The 20,266-nt window shown below is 40.3% G+C and overlaps 1 protein-coding gene across 8 annotated transcripts in view; it reads right to left on the bottom strand.

Annotated features, from left to right (window-relative positions):
• Window positions 1–2,680: 2,680 nt before the first annotated feature.
• The window catches only part of asmt2 (acetylserotonin O-methyltransferase 2), a 51,321-nt gene continuing 33,735 nt past the window's right edge, over window positions 2,681–20,266 (bottom strand). For all 8 annotated transcript variants that reach the window (XM_083544827.1, XM_083544825.1, XM_083544829.1 and 5 more), the window contains 2 exons: window positions 5,893–6,015; window positions 2,681–4,230 (listed from right to left, as the gene is read on the bottom strand). In XM_083544827.1, the coding sequence (XP_083400953.1) occupies window positions 4,019–4,230; window positions 5,893–6,015 (335 nt within the window). In that variant the 3' untranslated portion in view covers window positions 2,681–4,018. The remainder of the gene's footprint in view (window positions 4,231–5,892; window positions 6,016–20,266) is intronic.

Raw genomic sequence — 20,266 nt, 5'->3', positions numbered from 1 at the left:
ATTATCGATCCCTTGCCTACAAGTTTCTTCAAAAATAATTGCAGAGGTAATTGAACCTGTTTTAAAATTGATAAACTCTTCCATCAGCACTGGTTATATACCAAAATCTTTTAACCTGGCAGTTATCCACCCCTAAGAAACCTGACCTTGACCCTGTCAGCTACCCAACTACAGTCCAATATCAAACCTCCCCTTTATCTCCAAGATTTTAGAAAAGTTTGTTCTGCTCACACCTACTTAGGAATAACATTTATGAAATGTATCAGTCAGGATATCGGCCTTATCATAGCACAGAGGCGGCGCTAGTTAAGGTGGTAAATGACCAGGGTTGTGTCTTCTAATTTGTGTTGCTCGACCTTGGTGCAGCTTTTGACACCATTGATCATAATATCCTACTTGCTGGACTAGAAAATGTTGGAATAAAGGGAACAGCTCTCTCCTGGCTTATGTTTTATCTGACTGATCGCTATCAATTTGTTGATGTAAATGGTGAGTTCTCCACACTTTCTGAGGTAAAGTTTGGGGTTCTGCAAGGATCTGTCTTAGGCCCACTGCTTTTCTCTTTATACTATATGCTGCCTCTTGGTAAAATTAAACCTAAACATGGTATTCACTTCCATTGCTATGCTGATGATACACAGCTTTATATTTCACAAAGCCAGATGAGAGAGATCAGTTAAACAATGTTGAGGAGTGTGTAAAAGACACGAGAGAGTGGATGCTTGATAACTTCCTTCTACTCAATTCAGATAAGATGAAAGTTATTTTACTAGGACCACATGCATCTAGAAGTAAACTTTCAGATACCGTTGCATCTCTGGATGGTCTTTCAGTCTCAGTGTGTACAGCAGTCAAAGACCTTGGTATGGTTTGCTAAAATTAGAACTATGATGTCATCACAGGATTGCTGGCTGGCTGTTCGAGTAAGTGAATAAATAAGCTTCAGTTAGTCCAGAATGCAGTAGCAAGATTCCTCACTAGATCTAGAAAATTCGCTTAATTATCGACACTAGAGGGCGCTCGCGTCGCAGCATATTTCTGGATCGTCATCTTAATTTTTTTGCACTTGAGATTAATTATTGGTGCTCAAAAAAAGCATCACTATCATATTTATCATTTATATTTGACACTATTTTATTGGCATGTTGGTTGTATATTAACCCACAATGCATTAAGTGCAGATTAAAAACATATCTTTTTAGCAAAGCCTACACATAACACACATCACATATCATAACCTTGTGCTCCAGAACATCTGATCACATGCACATTATCAACTTGTGCTGTTAATATCATGAACAGCAGTAACGCTAATTCCTCTCCACTGCTTCTCTTTCTCTCCCCATCCCAAGACACCCTGAGGTTTGGCCAGCTCCAGTCACCTCCCACCTCGTGATGATTACGGACCTTTGAAGAAGTAGATGCAGAACTCGCAAACATCCCGAACCATCTAGAGACGTACCAGTGCCAATTGGATCCCGCTACATGTGTGGAGTTTGACATTGGACCTCCTGGAGTGTTTAAAGGCTCTGGCATGGAGAAGCTGATGCTGGATCTGTGATGATCACAAATGCTGAGCTCATAAAACTAGGAGCTACTAACCATATAGACTGTATAAGACTGCAGAAAGAACATCACTTATAATCTTATACTCCAGTACTCATGTTAGTTCTCACTCTCCAGTGTTCTGTATTGTTGAAAGATTTATGATCAAACTCTTGATGTCACCCAAATGAGGATGGGTTCCCCTTTGAGTCTGGTTCCTCTCAAGGTTTCTTCCTCATAACATCTAAGGGAGTTTTTCCTTGCCACAGTCGCCAGCGGCTGCTCATTAGGAATAAATGCACACCATTCACCTTAACTGTTGATTTGTGTAAAGCTGCTTTGAGACAATGTCTGTTGTGAAAAGCGCTATACAAATAAACTTGACTTGACTTGACTTGACTGCAGGAGACTGATGCAGCAGCGCTTTAGTTACTTTCAGTCTCCCACCTCGTGCCTGAAGGCAGTCCTTGAACTAATCACCACTCTTTTTTTAAACAACTGATGCATATTCTAGTTTATCATTATACCACATTCAACATTTGCACATTTTTCTGTAACGTGTATTATATTACATGTAGCTTAGTAGGTAGCATGGTTTCAGATCTGGAATTGGCGGTTTAAATCCCTCCTTCCGGTGTGTATGGATTTTGCATGTTCTTCCAGGCCTCGGTGATCTATTGCACATATTTTCTTAGGCAGATTGGCATTCAAAATTGTCAGGAGTTTGATTTTTAGCTTTTATGGAGTCTGGGCCTTGTGCCCAAAGTCCCCGGGAATAAGGCTCCAGGCTTCACTGGGTTTCAAAGTGTGAGCAGTAGATATAATCCATGAACAATGAATCATGATACATTTCTTGAAAGAGTCCAAAGTACCTCTGTTTATCATTCTGGATAAGGGAATTAATTTTTGCTCTTCTTGTGTATAGATGCTTGCATTAAAATCTTGTATCTTCTGTATGTTTTTTTTTTTTTCCTCATGTTAAGCCGGGGGACCTGATCTCTAATTTTACACGAGAATAAAAAAACATACAAAAATACCACTAACAAATCGAGACCAGCATCACTAAGCACATCCCAATCATCTTAGTATAAACATATTAAATGTGATCCAATGTAAATGAAAAGACCATTAAATCTCGATTGTTCTTGAATTTAATAATTTCACCATGGAAAAGATTATACATTTAGAGGCTTTTACTTATATATATATATATATATATATATATATATATATATATATATATATATATATATATATATATCTCTCGCAGCTTGTTAGTAAAATGGGGTCAGAGTACAGGGTCACCCCTGAAGCAGAGAGAGTTAAGGGCCTTTCTGAAGGGCCCAAAAGTTGGGAGTGCTGGGGCTTCACCTTTCCCATCAGGAACTCAGAGCTTTAACCACAGAGCTCCCAATTTCCATAACAGAAAGGCTTGTCCAGGATGGAGAGGTGGTTGCAAAAAAATTCAGCATGTGTGTATGTGATCTTGTAATATGCAATTGGAAAACAACTCAAATACCTTCTTGAGATCAAATACATAGTACAGTATTTTGAAATACTATATTTTGGTACATGCACACAGAGTAATACTGAACAATGATCACTTTAGAGTGGAAAAGTAGTAATTATGTCTTAACATGCATTCCCCCAGTCTATTGCATCTAATTAAAATAATATATTATGGAAATCCGCTTTTTGTTCACAGTCAGGATCCAGACAGCAGTTAGATGAGGTAATCAGAGACCTGAAGGCAAAAACCGCACCTGTGGAAAATGTGTACGGATGGAATACAATTAAATTCACTTCAATAATACTGATGGTATTTGCAGGACATCAAGCTGAAAACATAAAAACGATATGAAGAAATTCACTGTTAAATCTATTAATCTCACTCCAGTGTGTCTGAAGTGTGTGGAATGACCATAAACAGGCTGGAGATTCATGACCGAGTTATTTCAGTGATGTTTCTTATCTCTGAATGATCGTCTTTGCAATATATAGACAGACGGAAAATATTTTGTATGCTGGATATTTAATATTCTGCACTTTTACTTGGGTCTTTTTTTTTTTTTTTTTTTTTTAAACGTGTGAAATTCATGTTTACAATCTGATGTTTCTCACGTCTAATCTCTTCTACTTTGCATGGGATCACAAGCTCTAGAATGGTTTTGCATGAGCATGAATCCGTGTCAGAGTCGGCGCACACGGTCATTAATGCAAAAAAAGCCAAATGCTTGTGGAAAATATTATTATTTGCAATTAAAAAATTCTCTTTCAATTATAAACGAGTGCAAAATAGAAGCATTTTCACTCGTGATGTCAAACTCTGTGCCACCTAATAAAATGTATATACAGAATTGTGAAAGTTGAGCAATTTGAAACGTAAGGGTTCTTTTCTGTAATCTATTCAAACCATTATTTTATAAAGCAGAGCAGATATTATACTGCACTAATGTAGCGTGTGCATTTGGGGTTATTTGAGAGCGAGGATGGCGTCGTAGGATTTGCCCGTCCTGCAAACCTGCACGTCAGAGAAGCCAGTTACATTGAACATGTGTGTGTAGTGAGAGGGAGAATGCTCCTTCCCCTCCGTCTGAAGCAGCATGTTCAGGGAGAAGAGCTGAGCCATGATGGGGCCTCTGTGATTCTCAAACAACATCGCCTCTATTAACAGAACACCTCCACCTACACACACAAAATATTGGAAATTATTATCAGGAAAATAAGGAAAATTTGGTCATTAAATATAGTCTCCTATATGTCAAGTCATAAACCAGGCCAAGAAAAACATTCGACATTTTTGATATTTTTTTATCTTAACTTTTAATACTTTGACACAGGAAGTAGTTTGATGTGCAACATATAATTGCACAAAGGCAATCAGATTGCAGCCAGATCAAAAAATCAAAAGATCCTGAAGCTTGTTGCCAGAAAAGTGTGTAAAAAAATTATAAAAATGTGTATCAATAAGTGCATGTGCCTTGTATTAAAAGTAGCAGCACTGAATGGACTGATAAAAGGAATAGTTTGGGAAATAAACACAATCTCCTCATTATTCAGGCAGAAAAAATAAACCCACAAACCACAGAAAAATACACTATTTCCAAAAGTATTGGGTCACCTGACCTTTCCTGCTATATGTGGTTCTTTTCCCAACTGTAACCACAAATCTGGAGGCACTAAATTGTACAGGACGTCTTCGCTTGAACTTGGAAACCCAAACCTGTTCCAGCATGGCGATGCTCCTGTGCACAAAGTGAGCTCCTTGAAGATCTGGTTTAAATGCTTTAGAGAGGAAGATCTTGCTGCTATAGAGCTCTGATCTCATACCTACTAAACACCTTTGGGATGAATGTAAACGCTGACTGCACCCCAGGTCTCCTCACCTACATCAGTACCTGCCTTTTATAATCCCCTTGTGGCTGATGAACACAAATATCCATAAGCACACAACAAAATCAACATATTCCTATAAGAGTGGAGGGAATTATAAGAGCAAATTGGGACTAAATGTGGAATGCAATGCTCAAAAAGCACATATTTAAAATAAGGTAAACCAATACTTTTGGCAATATAGTGTATCAAACCATATCCAGGCCTGCGGTGATGTCAAACAAACCTTGCTATGTGGTTTAGGACACAAATGTGACTGATTATAATCTATAAACAAGAGCACAACTGTACTGAAAGTTTTGCAGATGGTAATATAATTTCACTTCCATACAATATTTGCATACGATCTCTAGATGCAAATTTCCCGTACTTTTTATTTCATGCCCACACAGCCTATAAATTACCCATGGGAATTTACATAATCAGCTTTAAACATTACATTTACAGCTTTTGATAGACACCCGAATACAGAATAGCTTTGAATTTTTTTAAATTTATAAACAGATTCCAATCTGGACTTCCAATCAAATCTACAACATCTTAACCATTGAGCCACCATTTAACCATTTCCACCAATTGCTCCATTAATGTAAAGTACACATGCATATCAGCATTAGCACTGGCATTGCACTTTGTACCCCGAAAGTCATAAGTTCAAATCAAAGCCACACCCAACCTGCCACCCCTGGGCCCCTGAGAAAGGCCCCAATCCCAGTTGTATGTATGAGATAAATGTAAGTTGCTCTGGACAAGGGCATCTACCAAATGATATAAATGTCAGACTGGAGAAGTGGAATGTAAACCGGAATTAAACTTTCCTATGCTCAATTCAAATCGGATGCTAATCCAGTAAACCCAATACAGTTTATGGAATTAGCATCTCCATGCTAGCATTAAAAGCTTTATTCATGTTAGCATTGCTATTCGCAAATGATGTGGATTTCCTGTGTGCACCTGAATTACAGGCTGCGTGAATCTTCCTCAGCAGCGGCAGACTTTTCTCCTCCTTCCAGTCATGAATGATCCTTGCAAGGATGTACAGATCAGCAGCAGGCAGATCATCTTTAAAAAAGTCCCCTAAAAACACACACACACACACACACACACACACACACACACACACACACACACACACACACACAGCATTAGCTTAATGGCTGTCTAAACGTTGGATTAAAATGCAATGAGCAATAGATCGTTGACAGTGTAAACAATAATTTAAAAAAGATATTTCTTTTTGTATTTACAATACCGTTCCGCTCTGACCATATCTCCAAATCAAACAAAAGTGTCATCAGGACACACTAATTAACCAGCATGTGCTGCTTACTTTAGCACTTAATTAATGTTTATGCTAAACCCGAGTCTTCCTTCACATTAAAACTAAAGTCTCCTCTTTCACACTGATTATAAAGATATTATTCTGTGTTTCTGCACTGTGGCTTTGCTCTGTGTGTGGATGTGTGTATTTACTTTTCTTTATGCATTTATTGTGCTTTTTGTTAATTTCTAAATGTACATTAAAATGTAGAAATACACACGCAGACAGGCATATGGCCATTTACAAAGCTATTGTTAGTTATTTTTGCTGTCCAGAACAGAATATTAAGGTTGAAACCTAATTATGAATATGATAACTGCACAAATTATTATTCATGATTCATAAATAAAGAATATTTACATTCAAATTCGAAGAACAGTACAGGATATTTGCAATTTGAATATGTGCTATCCTCTCAAAGAAAAAAGTAACTGGACAATCATAATTTAAAATTATTTTAAATCATCTGCCATCAATAGCTGCCTGAATCTGCCCACAGTCATCAGTAGACACTGGGTTTTTTACTCCAGCTGGTCTGGTGAGGATTTAGAGCCTTTGATTAAGGGCCCAGCAGTAACATCTTGGGGGTGCTAGGATTTGAACCTATGACATTCTGATCCAGAGTTCAATGCCTTAAGCACTGAGCTCCAACCTTCACTAAACCCACATTTACAAGCAAATACCTGAACAAAACCTGTATTAACAAGCATATACCTGAATATAACTTTAGGTTACTTACGTAACCCAGGTTCTCTGATAACAGGAGTGAGGTATCTCACTATGGAAATCGCCTCGGGCGTGACCAATCCTGGAAGCATCAATCACACCACGTCTGTCGGTTGACAGACCAATCACGACAGTAATGCGGGAGTCCTGCCTCCCTATATACACCGCTGCTGACAGTCCCTGCCTCATTCTCACATATCTCTTCCCCGTGCACTGCAAGGAGGGAAGTGTGTTGAGATACCTCACTAATGTTATCAGAGTTACGTAAGTAACCTAAAGATCTCTTTCAAACATCCGTTCTCTATCTCACTATGGGATATAGACAACTCCCGTATTGCAGATATGCTGTCCGAAGCAGGTGTCAACCAAATCAGTGATGTGATAAAATTAACACGAGATTATCTCCCTCACCGAAGAGAGCGGAAACGTGTGAGAAATGACAAACATCCAATCCACAATGTTTCCATCAACCATTGTCATTCCCCTACATACATACATATATATATATATATATATATATATATATATATATATATATATATATATACATATATATATATATATATATATACATATATATATATATATATATATATATATATATATATATATATATATATATATATATATATGTGTGTGTATATGTATATATATATATATATATATATATACAGTGAGGAAAATAAGTATTTGAACACGCTGCTATTTTGCAAGTTCTCCCACTTAGAAATCATGGAGGGGTCTGAAATTGTCATCGTAGGTGCATGTCCACTGTGAGAGACATAATCTAAAAAAAAAAATCTAGAAATCACAATGTATGATTTTTAAACTATTTATTTGTATGATACAGCTGCAAATAAGTATTTGAACACCTGAGAAAGTCAATGTTAATATTTGGTACAGGAGCCTATGTTTGCAATTACAGAGGTCAAACGTTTCCTGTAGTTTTTCACCAGGTTTGCACACACTGCAGGAGGAATTCTGGCCCACTCCTCCACACAGATCTTCTCTAGATCAGTCAGGTTTCTGGCCTGTCGCTGAGAAACACGGAGTTTCAGCTCCCTCCAAAGATTCTCTATTGGGTTTAGGTCTGGAGACTGGCTAGGCCACACCAGAACCTTGATATGCTTCTTACAGAGCCACTCCTTGGTTATCCTGGCTGTGTGCTTCAGGTCATTGTCATGTTGGAAGACCCAGCCTCGACCCATCTTCAATGCTCTAACTGAGGGAAGAAGGTTGTTCCCCAAAATCTCGCAATACATGGCCCCGGTCATCCTCTCCTTAATACAGTGCAGTCGCCCTGTCCCATGTGAAGAAAAACACCCCCAAAGCATGATGCTACCACCCCCATGCTTCACAGTAGGGATGGTGTACTTGGAATGGTACTCATCATTCTTCTTCCTCCAAACACGTTTAGTGGAATTATGACCCAAAAGTTCTATTTTGGTCTCATCTGACCACATGACTTTCTCCCATGACTCCTCTGGATCATCCAAATGGTCATTGGCAAACTTAAGACGTGCCTGGACATGTGCTGGTTTAAGCAGAGGAACCTTCCGTGCCATGCATGATTTCAAACCATGACGTCTTAGTGTATTACCAACAGTAACCTTGGAAACGGTGGTCCCAGCTCTTTTCAGGTCATTGACCAGCTCCTCCCGTGTAGTTCTGGGCTGATTTCTCACCTTCCTTAGAATCATTGAGACCCCACGAGGTGAGATCTTGCATGGAGCCCCAGTCCGAGGGAGATTGACAGTCATGTTTAGCTTCTTCCATTTTCTAACGATTGCTCCAACAGTGGACCTTTTTTCACCAAGCTCCTTGGCAATTTCCCCGTAGCCCTTTCCAGCCTTGTGGAGGTGTACAATTTTGTCTCTAGTGTCTTTGGACAGCTCTTTGGTCTTGGCCATGTTAGTAGTTGGATTCTTACTGATTGTATGGGGTGGACAGGTGTCTTTATGCAGCTAACGACCTCAAACAGGTGCATCTAATTTAGGATAATAAATGTAGTGGAGGTGGACATTTTAAAGGCAGACTAACAGGTCTTTGAGGGTCAGAATTCTAGCTGACAGACAGGTGTTCAAATACTTATTTGCAGCTGTATCAAACAAATAAACAGTTTAAAAATTATATATTGTAATTTCTGGATTTTTTTTTTAGATTATGTCCCTCACAGTGGACATGCACCTACGATGACAATTTCAGACCCCTCCATGATTTCTAAATGGGAGAACTTGCAAAATAGCAGCGTGTTCAAATACTTATTTTCCTCACTGTATATATATATATATATATATATATATATATATATATATATATATATATATATATATATATATATATATATATATTCATTCATTCATTTTCTCCCGCTTATCTGTAATTCGGGTTGCAGGGGCAGCAGTCTAAGCAGGCCCCTGCCTTCGACTGCTGCCCAATCCTCACAGCACCGTCACTTACGGCCCCACGTCACTCCGACGTCACGGACCTTGATATTTCCCTCGTAAGGGACCCCCGGAGCATAGAGGGTTAAGGGCCTTGCTCAAGGGCCCAAGAGTGGCAGCTTGGCGATACCGGGGCTTGAACCCAAGACCTTCCGATCGACAACCAAGCGCCTTAATCGCTGGAGCCACCACTCCCCTATATATATATATATATATATATATATATATATATATATATATATATATATATATATATATATATATATACAGTGAGGAAAATAAGTATTTGAACACCCTGTTATTTTGCAAGTTCTCCCACTTAGAAATCATGGAGGGGTCTGAAATTGTCATCGTAGGTGCATGTCCACTGTGAGAGACATAATCTAAATTAAAAAATCCAGAATCAAAATATATGATTTTTTAACTATTTATTTGTATGATACAGCTGCAAATAAGTATTTGAACACCTGAGAAAGTCAATGTTAATATTTGGTACAGTAGCCTTTGTTTGCAATTACAGAGGTCAAACGTTTCCTGTAGTTTTTCACCAGGTTTGCACACACTGCAGGAGGGATTTTGGCCCACTCCTCCACACAGATCTTCTCTAGATCAGTCAGGTTTCTGGCCTGCGGCTGAGAAACACGGAGTTTGAGCTCCCTCCAAAGATTCTCTATTGGGTTTAGGTCTGGAGACTGGCTAGGCCACGCCAGAACCTTAAAATGCTTCTTACAGAGCCACTCCTTGGTTATCCTGGCTGTGTGCTTCGGGTCATTGTCATGTTGGAAGACCCAGCCTCGACCCATCTTCAAATGCTCTAACTGAGGGAAGGAGGTTGTTCCCCAAAATCTCGCAATACATGGCTTCGGTCATCCTCTCCTTAATACAGTGCAGTCGCCCTGTCCCATGTGCAGAAAAACTCCACCAAAGCATGATGCTACCACCCCCATGCTTCACACTAGGGATTGTGTTCTTGGGATGGTACTCATCATTCTTCTTCCTCCAAACACGTTTAGTGGAATTATGACCCAAAAGTTCTATTTTGGTCTCATCTGACCACAAGACTTTCTCCCATGACTCTTCTGGATCATCCAAATGGTCATTGGCAAACTTAAGACTTGCCTGGACATGTGCTGGTTTAAGCAGGGGAACCTTCCGTGCCATGCATGATTTCAAACCATGACGTCTTAGTGTATTACCAACAGTAACCTTGGAAACGGTGGTCCCAGCTCTTTTCAGGTCATTGACCAGCTCCTCCCGTGTAGTTCTGGGCTGATTTCTCACCTTCCTTAGGATCATTGAGACCCCACGAGGTGAGATCTTGCATGGAGCCCCAGTCCGAGGGAGACTGACAGTCATGATCAGCTTCTTCCATTTTCTAATAATTGCTCCAACAGTGGACCTTTTTTCACCAAGCTGCTTGGCAATTTCCCCGTAGCCCTTTCCAGCCTTGTGGAGGTGGACAATTTTGTCTCTAGTGTCTTTGGACAGCTCTTTGGTCTTGGCCATGTTAGTAGTTGGATTCTTACTGATTGTATGGGGTGGACAGGTGTCTTTATGCAGCTAACGACCTCAAACAGGTGCATCTAATTTGGGATAATAAATGTAGTGGAGGTGGACAATTTAAAGGCAGACTAACAGGTCTTTGAGGGTCAGAATTCTAGCTGATAGACAGGTGTTCAAATACTTATTTGCAGCTGTATCATACAAATAAATAGTTTAAAAATCATTTATTGTAATTTCTGGATTTTTTTTTTTAGATTATGTCTTTTACAGTGGACATGCATCTACGATGACAATTTCAGACCCCTCCATGATTTCTAAGTGGGAGAAAAAAAAAAAATAAAAAAAAAAAAAATATATATATATACATACATACATACATACATACACACACACACACACACACACACACACACACACACACGTAACGCACGGACAGGACACAGACAGTGAAGCCGCTCCTCCTCCGCCAAGGAAAAAGGAGGCGGATGAAAAACCAGGAGTTGGAATATCGCCGTCAGCCACAATTTCCCTGGCCAGTTTAAAGCGATTAGTATTACAGAGTGATCGCCGTCTCTTACTCTTTTTAGAGTCGCCGCCGTCGTGTTGTCTGATCTGACCAATAAGTGGTGACTCCAAAGAAACTGCACAAAATGTTTTAAAGCTAGAAACACCGTTAACAGCTCCAGAAAGTTTCTGTGCTCACACCGTAGCGAGACAGGCAATTCCCCTTTAGCTATCCTGCCTCCTGCTACCCCAACCTGTAAGCGACGCATCCGTCGTCACTACTTTTCTCAGGGAAACAGCCCCCAGTGGGGTTCCCGATTCGAGAAAAGCACGATTTCTCTAGTGATGGAGAGCGCGCAAGTACAGTGATGACACTATCACTCTGCGGTTGAGGTGGCGCTTCGGACATAAGCCCTGTGCCGCTACCCAGCACTGAAACTCTCTCATTCGCAACAGTCCCAACGGTATGACAGACACTGCCGAAGCCATTACCCCCAGAAGGCATAAACAGAGTCTGAATGAAACTTTCTTTCCTCTCTGAAAGAGAGAGAGATAACCGCAAATCGACCCGATGCGCTCTTCTGATAGAAAAGCCTGATACAGGTCTGAGTTCAGCCTCAGACACAGGTAGATTATCTCCTGTGTGGGCACCAAACAGCTTTTTGTTTCGTTTATTCTGAAGCCTAAGCCAGTCAGGTAAGACAGAAGCACACTCGTATCCACCTCCGCTTGCCGCCGTGACGGAGTGCAGAGGAGGAGATCGTCCAAATACGTTGACACTCTGAGACCCGCTGCTCTCAGTGGTGACAGTGCAGCTTCAGCACATTTGGTAAAGATCCGTGGCGCTAGAGCCAGCCTGAACGGAACTGTCAAATATTCATAGGCTGTGCCCCGATAGGCAAAGCGTAGGAATTTTCTGTGTGCCGGATAAATGCTTATGTGAAAATACGCGTCTTTCAGATCCACGGATGTAAACCAGTCTCTGGGACGAATAACACTGTACAAAGCTTTTAATGTGAGCATTTTGAACTTGTACTTTCTAAGGTGTTTGTTGAGGTTCCGTAAATCCAGAATGGGACGGAGACCCCCCCCCCTTGGGAACGACAAAGTACCGGGAGTAAAAAACCGAGCTGGCTGTGGTACCGATCGAATTAACCCTTTGCTCAATAAGGAGGTTATTTCGTCCTCCAAAACCCGCTGTATTGTGGATAAAACCCAAGGACGAACTGCGCATGCGCGCCAACTCTCCGCGCGAGCAGAGAGCGGACCGCTGCGGTTCTCGCTCACAGACGGCGCAGTGGCACCATCTAGCGGCGGAGCCGGGGGTTGCAACTCTGATTCGAGTTTTATTGTGTGTGGTTTTTTGTACTTTTTTTTACACACGTCTGTGCCCTCGGCCCACTGCCTGGATGCACAGAACAAATTTTTATTGTCTGGGAACGAACACAGAACCTTCTGCTCTCTCTCTTGCATAACCCGGCGGGTGGAGAGGGGAGAAGTAACTTTCCGGCCGAACTGGTGCCAACACTCCAACCGGAGAACTTTCGTCCGCTGAACATAGTCTTTGAAACAATCCCCAACGCTTTTTTTCGCTGGAGGGGGAGGACAAAAGACATAAGATGAGTCGAGGGGTGCTACAGAAACTCAGAGAGTGCTGCCGCCCCTCTTTTGACCCAAAATCAGACCACAGGTTAGGTCACCCGTCTTTTCTTCCCTCCCTGAGAGTCTGCTGGGCGATGCCTAGCCACTGCCGCTGCAAAAGAGACCTTGTTCCTGGGCTGGGGCTGTTTTTGGCAAGCCTCCACGTGCATTGACTGCTGGGGTGGGGGTTGTCTAGGGGTCCTAAACCCCAGCGCAAAATACGGATGTGCGAGTTGAGGGGGTCGAGCAGGAGGCTTTCTTGGGAGGAATGCCTCAAATGCTTCACCATCTTTTTTGTGTAGATCGCATTGCTGGCGCATATTCGCCACCGCAGCCCCAAAAAGGACTTTCGGCTCTATCGTGGCATCAAGGAACTCCACCTTCTCCCTCTCCGATAAGCCCGTCAAACCCAACCATAGGGCTCTTTTCCTCCATATTGTGCACCCCCAGTCTAGAGAAACCCTTAACGGGCACTGTATGTGAGAAGGGTTTGTCCCAAAAACTATGCAGTTCTGTGACACACGCCAGTACGGCAGGATTTAGCTGCTTAACTGGGGAAGTGCGCGGTGGCAGCCTCTTCCCGTCATACAAATCCCTCTCATCCTCTTTGTCGTCCTCCAAATCTTCCTCCAAAAAATGAGCAACCTCATCATCTTCCTCTTTCTCACCCTTGTCCCCCACTAAAGGGTTCGAATCGAAAAGGGGAAGGAAGGACAGAAGACACCTCGTCCATCAACTCTCCCCAGCTACACTATGCCTGAGCAGCAGCCTCGTCCCTCTCCACGGGCGGCGGAGAGAGACATGGGTCTCCTTTATTCGCGGCCACGACTCGCATTCGACGCTCCCGAACCCTTAACGGGAAACGAGAGCAGTGTGGGCAGCACTCGGGGTTAGCGAGCACAGTCTGTGCGTGTCGAACTCCTAAGCACACGATGCACAGGGGAAGAGAGTCTTTAGCTGAGCTCATAGACCCGCATGCACACGGTCGGGATTGATCTTTCCCCGTCGCCGTGCAATCAGATGGGCTCGCAGTCGCCATAACGGAGGTGCATACACCGGGAGATAAAAACGAGATCACCACAACGTGGTCTCGAACGATATCTCACTATTCGCTCAACGCGAGGTTAAAAGAAAGAAAAGAAAGAAACAGCAGAAGCGAATATCCGCTTTAACAGTGAATATTCCCCTCAAAATAAGCAGCCGCACTCGAAGACGTACTTCAACGGCACGTCTGTGAACGGTTAAGCGACCACCCCTAGAGGATCTGCTAAGGATAGCTTCCTAAAAAGATCTTCACAGGAAAGAGAACAAGAATGAGGCAGGGACCGTCAGCAGAGGTGTATATAGGAAGGCGGGACTCCCGCATCACTGTCGTGATTGGTCTGTCAGCCGACAGATGTGGTGTGATTGATGCTTCCAGGATCGGTCACGCCCGAGGCAATTCCCATAGTAAGATACCGAAACGGATGTTTGAAAGAGAACCCACATTTACAAGCAAATACCTGAATATAACCTGCATTAACAAGCATATACCTGAATATAACCAACATTTACAAGCAAATACCTGAATATAACCTGCATAAACAGGCATAAACCTGAATATAAACCGCAATTTTGAGCATATAGGTGAATATAACCTGCTTTTGCGATCATAAACCTAAACATGTTAAACATTTACAAGCATATACCTTAATATACCCCCACATTTAAAAGCACATACTTGAATATAACCCAAATTTGCTATCATAATCCTGAATATAACCGACATTTAAGAGCAGATACTTGGAATATAACCTGCATTTACAAACATAATCCTAAATAAAACCCAGATTTGCGAGCATAATCCTAAATAAAACAGGCATTTAAAATGACATTCTTGAATAAACTAAAACTTTCTTTTCGGCTTTCCCGTTAGGGGTCGCCACAGCGGATCCTCCGCACGTTTGATTTGGCACATGTTTTTACGCTGGATGCCCTTACTAACGCAACCCTCCCCAATTTATCCGGGCTTGGGACCGGCACTAAGAGTGGCTGGGGATGGTTCCCTGACCGGGAATCGAACCCGGGTCGCAGCGGTGGGAGCGCTGCATCTTAACCACTAGACCACCAGGGGACCAAAATTACATTCTTGAATATATTACATTCTTGAATATAAACCGAAATTGCGAGCACAAATATAACCCATGTTTAAAAGCATGAACCTGAATATAACCCGCATTTGTGAGCACATACCTGAATATAACCCGCATTTGCGAGCACATACCTGAATATACCCCGCATTTAAAAGCATATACCTGAACATAACCCGCAATTGCAAGCATATTTCTGAATATAACCCGCATTTACAAACAAAATCCTGAATATAATTCGCATTTGCGAGCACACACCTAAATATAACCCGCATTTGCATAATCCAAAATATAACCCAAATATAACCCGCATTTGCGTGCACATAATAATAACCCGCATTTGCGAGCATAAACCTGAATATAAACTGCATTTACAAGCATAATCCTGAATAAAACCTGCATTTGCGAGCACATAAATATAACCCGCATTTGCGAGCACATACTTGAATATAACCCACATTTGCGAGCACATAATCCTGAATATAACCCACATTTGCGAGCACATAATCCTGAATATAACCCGCATTTGCGAGTACATAGTCGAATATAACCGGCATTTGCGAGCATAATCCTGAAAATAACCCACATTTGCGAGCACATGATATAACCCGCAATTGCGAGCACATACTTAAATAGAACCCGCATTTGCGAGCATAATTCTGAAAAGAAAAAAAAAAAACACATTTACGAGCATATACCTGACTATAACCTGCATTTATTAACATAATCCTGAACATAACCCGCATCTGCGAGCACATACTTGAGTATAACCAGCATTTGCAAGCATAATCCTGACTATTACCCGCATTTAAAAGCATAATCCTAAATATAACCCGCATTTGCGTGCACATAATTATAACCCGCATTTGCGAGCATAATCCTGACTATGACCTGCATTTGCGAGGACAAATATAACCCGCATTTGCGAGCACAATTATAACCAGCAATATATTATGTTCACTGTTCACATCCTTCTGTAAATCTCTGTGTATAGTAATAGGCATCTGTATATCATGTTCACAGTACATATATATTAATCTGTATATTATGTTCATATTACATATATATTCATCTGTATATTATGTTCATAGTACATATATATATTCATCTGTATACCACATATATAGTACATATACATCTTTAAAGTACTGTTTATAGTCCTATATTCTATTCTATTTAACTTATGTAAATCATGTAAAAACTGTATATCCTGCACTTGCTGTTATTGCACTCTGGTTAGACCCAAACTGCATTTTGTTCCCTTGTACTTGTACATGTGTAATGACAATAAAGTTGAATCTAATCTAATCCAATTTGCGAGCATAATCCTGACTATAACCTGCATTTACAAGCATAATCCTGAATTAAACCCGCATTTGAGAGCACAAATATAACCCGCATTTGCAAGCACATTCTTGAATATAACCCGCATTTACGAGCACATACTTGAATATAACCCACATTTGTGAGCATAATCCTGAATAAAACCCGCATTTGCGAGCACAAATATAATCCGCATTTGCAATTGTGAGCATATACCTGAATATAAACTGCATTTACAAGCATAATCCTGAAAATAACCCGCATTTGCGAGCACGTAAATATAACCCGCATTTGCGAGCATATACATGAATATAAACTGCATTTATAAGCATAATCCTGAAAATAACCCACATTTGCGAGCACATACTTGAATATAACCAGCATTTGCGAGCATAATCCTGACTATTACCCGCATTTAAAAACACAATCCCTACTATAACCCGCATTTAAAATCATAATCCCGACAATAACCCGCATTTAAAATCATAATCCTAAATATAACCCGCATTTGCGAGCACAAAAATATAACCCGCATTTGCGAGCATAATCTTGAAAATAACCTGCATTTACAAGCATAATCCGGAACATAACCCGCATTTGCAAGCACATACTTGAAGATAACCCGCATTTGCGAGCATACACCTGAATAATCCTGACTATAACCTGCATTTACGAGCATAATCCGGAACATAACCCGCATTTGCGAGCCCATACTTGAATATAACCCGCATTTGCGAGCATAATTCTGTCAGTACCCGCATTTGCAGGCATAAGTATAAACTGCATTTACAAGCATAATCCTAAAAATAAACTGTATTTGCGAGCAGATAAATATAACCCGCATTTGCAAGCATAATCCTGAATATAACCTGAATTTACGAGAGTAATCCTAAACATAACCCGCAATTGCGAGCTCACACTTGAATATAACCCGCAATTGCGAGCACATACTTAATTACCCGCATTTCCTAGCATAATCCCTACTATAACCCTCATTTCAAATCATAATCCATAACAAGCATTTGCGAGCACATAAATAACCCGCATTTACAAGCATAATCCTTAAAAATAACCCGCATTTGCGAGCACAAATATAACCCGCATTTGCGAGCATATACCTGAATATAAACTGTATTTACAAGCATAATCCAGAAAATAACCCGCATTTGCGAGCATAATCCTGTCAGTACCTGCATTTGCAAGCACATAAATAAAACCCGCATTTGCCAGCATATACCTAAAAATAAACTGCATTTACAAGCATAATCCTGAATATAACCCGCATTTGCAAGCATAATCCAGACTATTACCCGTATTTAAAAAAAAATCCCGACTATAACCCGCATTTAAAAGCATAAAGGAATAAAACCCGCATTTGCGAGAACATAAATATATAACCCGCATTTGCGAGCACATACTTGAATATAAGCCGCATTTGCGAGCATCATCCTGAATATAACCCGCATTTGCGAGCATATAACTGAATATAAACTACATTTACAAGCATAATCCTAAATATAACCCACATTTGCAAACATACCTGAATATAAACTGCATTTACAAGCATAATCCAGAAAATAACCCGCATTTGCGAGCATAATCCTGTCAGCACCCGCACTTGCAAGCACTTAAATATAACCCGCATTTGCGAGCATATACTTGAATATAAACTGCATTTATAAGCATAATCCTGAACATAACCCACATTTGCGAGCATAATCCTGACTATTACCCGCATTTAAAAACATAATCCCTACTATAACCTGCAATTAAAAGCATAATCCTCAATATAAACTGCATTTGCGAGCATAATCCTGAATATAACCTGCATTCGCGAACATAATCCCTACTATAACCCGCATTTAAAAACAATCCCTACTATAACCCGCATTTAAAATGATAATCCTCAATATAAAGTGCATTTGCGAGCATAATCCTGAATATAACCTGCATTTGCGAACATAATTCTGTCTATAACCTGCATTTACAAGCATAATCCAGAACATAATTTAACATAACAAATATTACCCGCATTTGTGAGCATAATCCTGTCAGTACCTGCATTTGCAAGCACATAAATATAACCCGCATTTGCGAACATATACCTGAATATAAAGTGCATTTACAAGCATAATTCTAAAAATAACCCGCATTTGCGAGCACAAACATAACCAACATTTGCGAGCACATACTTGAATATAACCCGCATATGCAAGCATAATCCTGAATATAACCCGCATTTGCGAGCATATACCTGAATATAAACTGCATTTACAAGCATAATCCTGACTATTACCCGCATTTAAAAACAATCATGACCATAACCAGCATTTAAAAGCATAAAGGAATAAAACCCGCATTTGCGAGCACATAAATATAACAAGCATTTGCGAGCACATACTTAAATATAACCTGCATTTGCGAGCATCATCCTGAATATAACCCGCATTTGCGAGCATATAAACTACATTTACAAGCATAATCCTGAATATAATCCTGAATATAATTTAAATATTACCCACATTTGCGAGCACAAACTTAAATATTACCCGCATTTGCGAGCATAATCCTGTCAGTACCCGCATTTGCAAGCACATAAATATAACCCGCATTTGCGAACATATACCTGAATATAAAGTGCATTTACAAGCATAATCCTGACTATAACCCGCATTTGTGAGCATAATCCTGACTATAACCCGCATTTGAGAGCACAAATATAACCCGCATTTGCGAGCACATACTTGAATATAACCGCATATGCAAACATAATCCTGAATTTAACCCGCATTTGCGAGCATATACCTGAATAGAAACTGCATTTACAAGCATAATCCAGAAAATAACCCGCATTTGCGAGCATAATCCTGTCAGTACCTGCATTTGCAAGCACATAAATATTACCCGCATTTGCCAGCATATACCTAAAAATAAACTGCATTTACAAGCATAATCCTGAATATAACCCGCATTTGCGAGCATAATCCTGAATATAACCCGCATTTGCGAGCATAATCCTGACTATTACCCGCATTTAAAAACAATCACGACTATAACCAGCATTTAAAGCATAAAGGAATAAAACCCGCATTTGCGAGCACATAAATATAACCTGCATTTGCGAGCACATACTTAAATATAACCCCCATTTGCGAGCATCATCCTGAATATAACCCGCATTTGCGAGCATATACCTGAATATTAAGTGCATTTACAAGCATAATCCTGACTATTACCCGCATTTAAAAACATAATTCTAAATATAATTTGCATTTAAAAGCATAATCCAAAATATAACCCGCATGTGCGAGCATCATTCTGAATATAACCCGCATTTGCGAGCATATACCTGAATATAAACTACATTTACAAGCATAATCCTGAATATAATCCTGAATATAACTTAAATATTACCCGCATTTGCGAGCACATACTTAAATATTACCCGCATTTGCAAGCATAATCCTGTCAGTACCGGCATTTGCAAGCACATAAATATAACCTGCATTTGCGAACATATACCTGAATATAAAGTGCATTTACAAGCATAATCCTGAAAATAACCCGCTTTTGCAAGCACATAAACATAACCCGCATTTGCGAACATATACCTGAATATAAAGTGCATTTACAAGCATAATCCTGAAAAAAAACACGCATTTGCAAGCACAAATATAACCCGCATTTGCGAGTACATACTTGAATATAACCTGCATTTGCGAGCACATAGTCGAATA

The sequence above is a fragment of the Silurus aristotelis genome, assembly GCF_946808225.1.
Source record: "Silurus aristotelis genome assembly, chromosome: 6".
Taxonomy (NCBI): Eukaryota; Metazoa; Chordata; class Actinopteri; order Siluriformes; family Siluridae; genus Silurus; species Silurus aristotelis.
The sequence above is the reverse complement of the archived record's forward strand: the minus strand, read 5'-3'. Positions and strand labels throughout refer to the sequence as shown.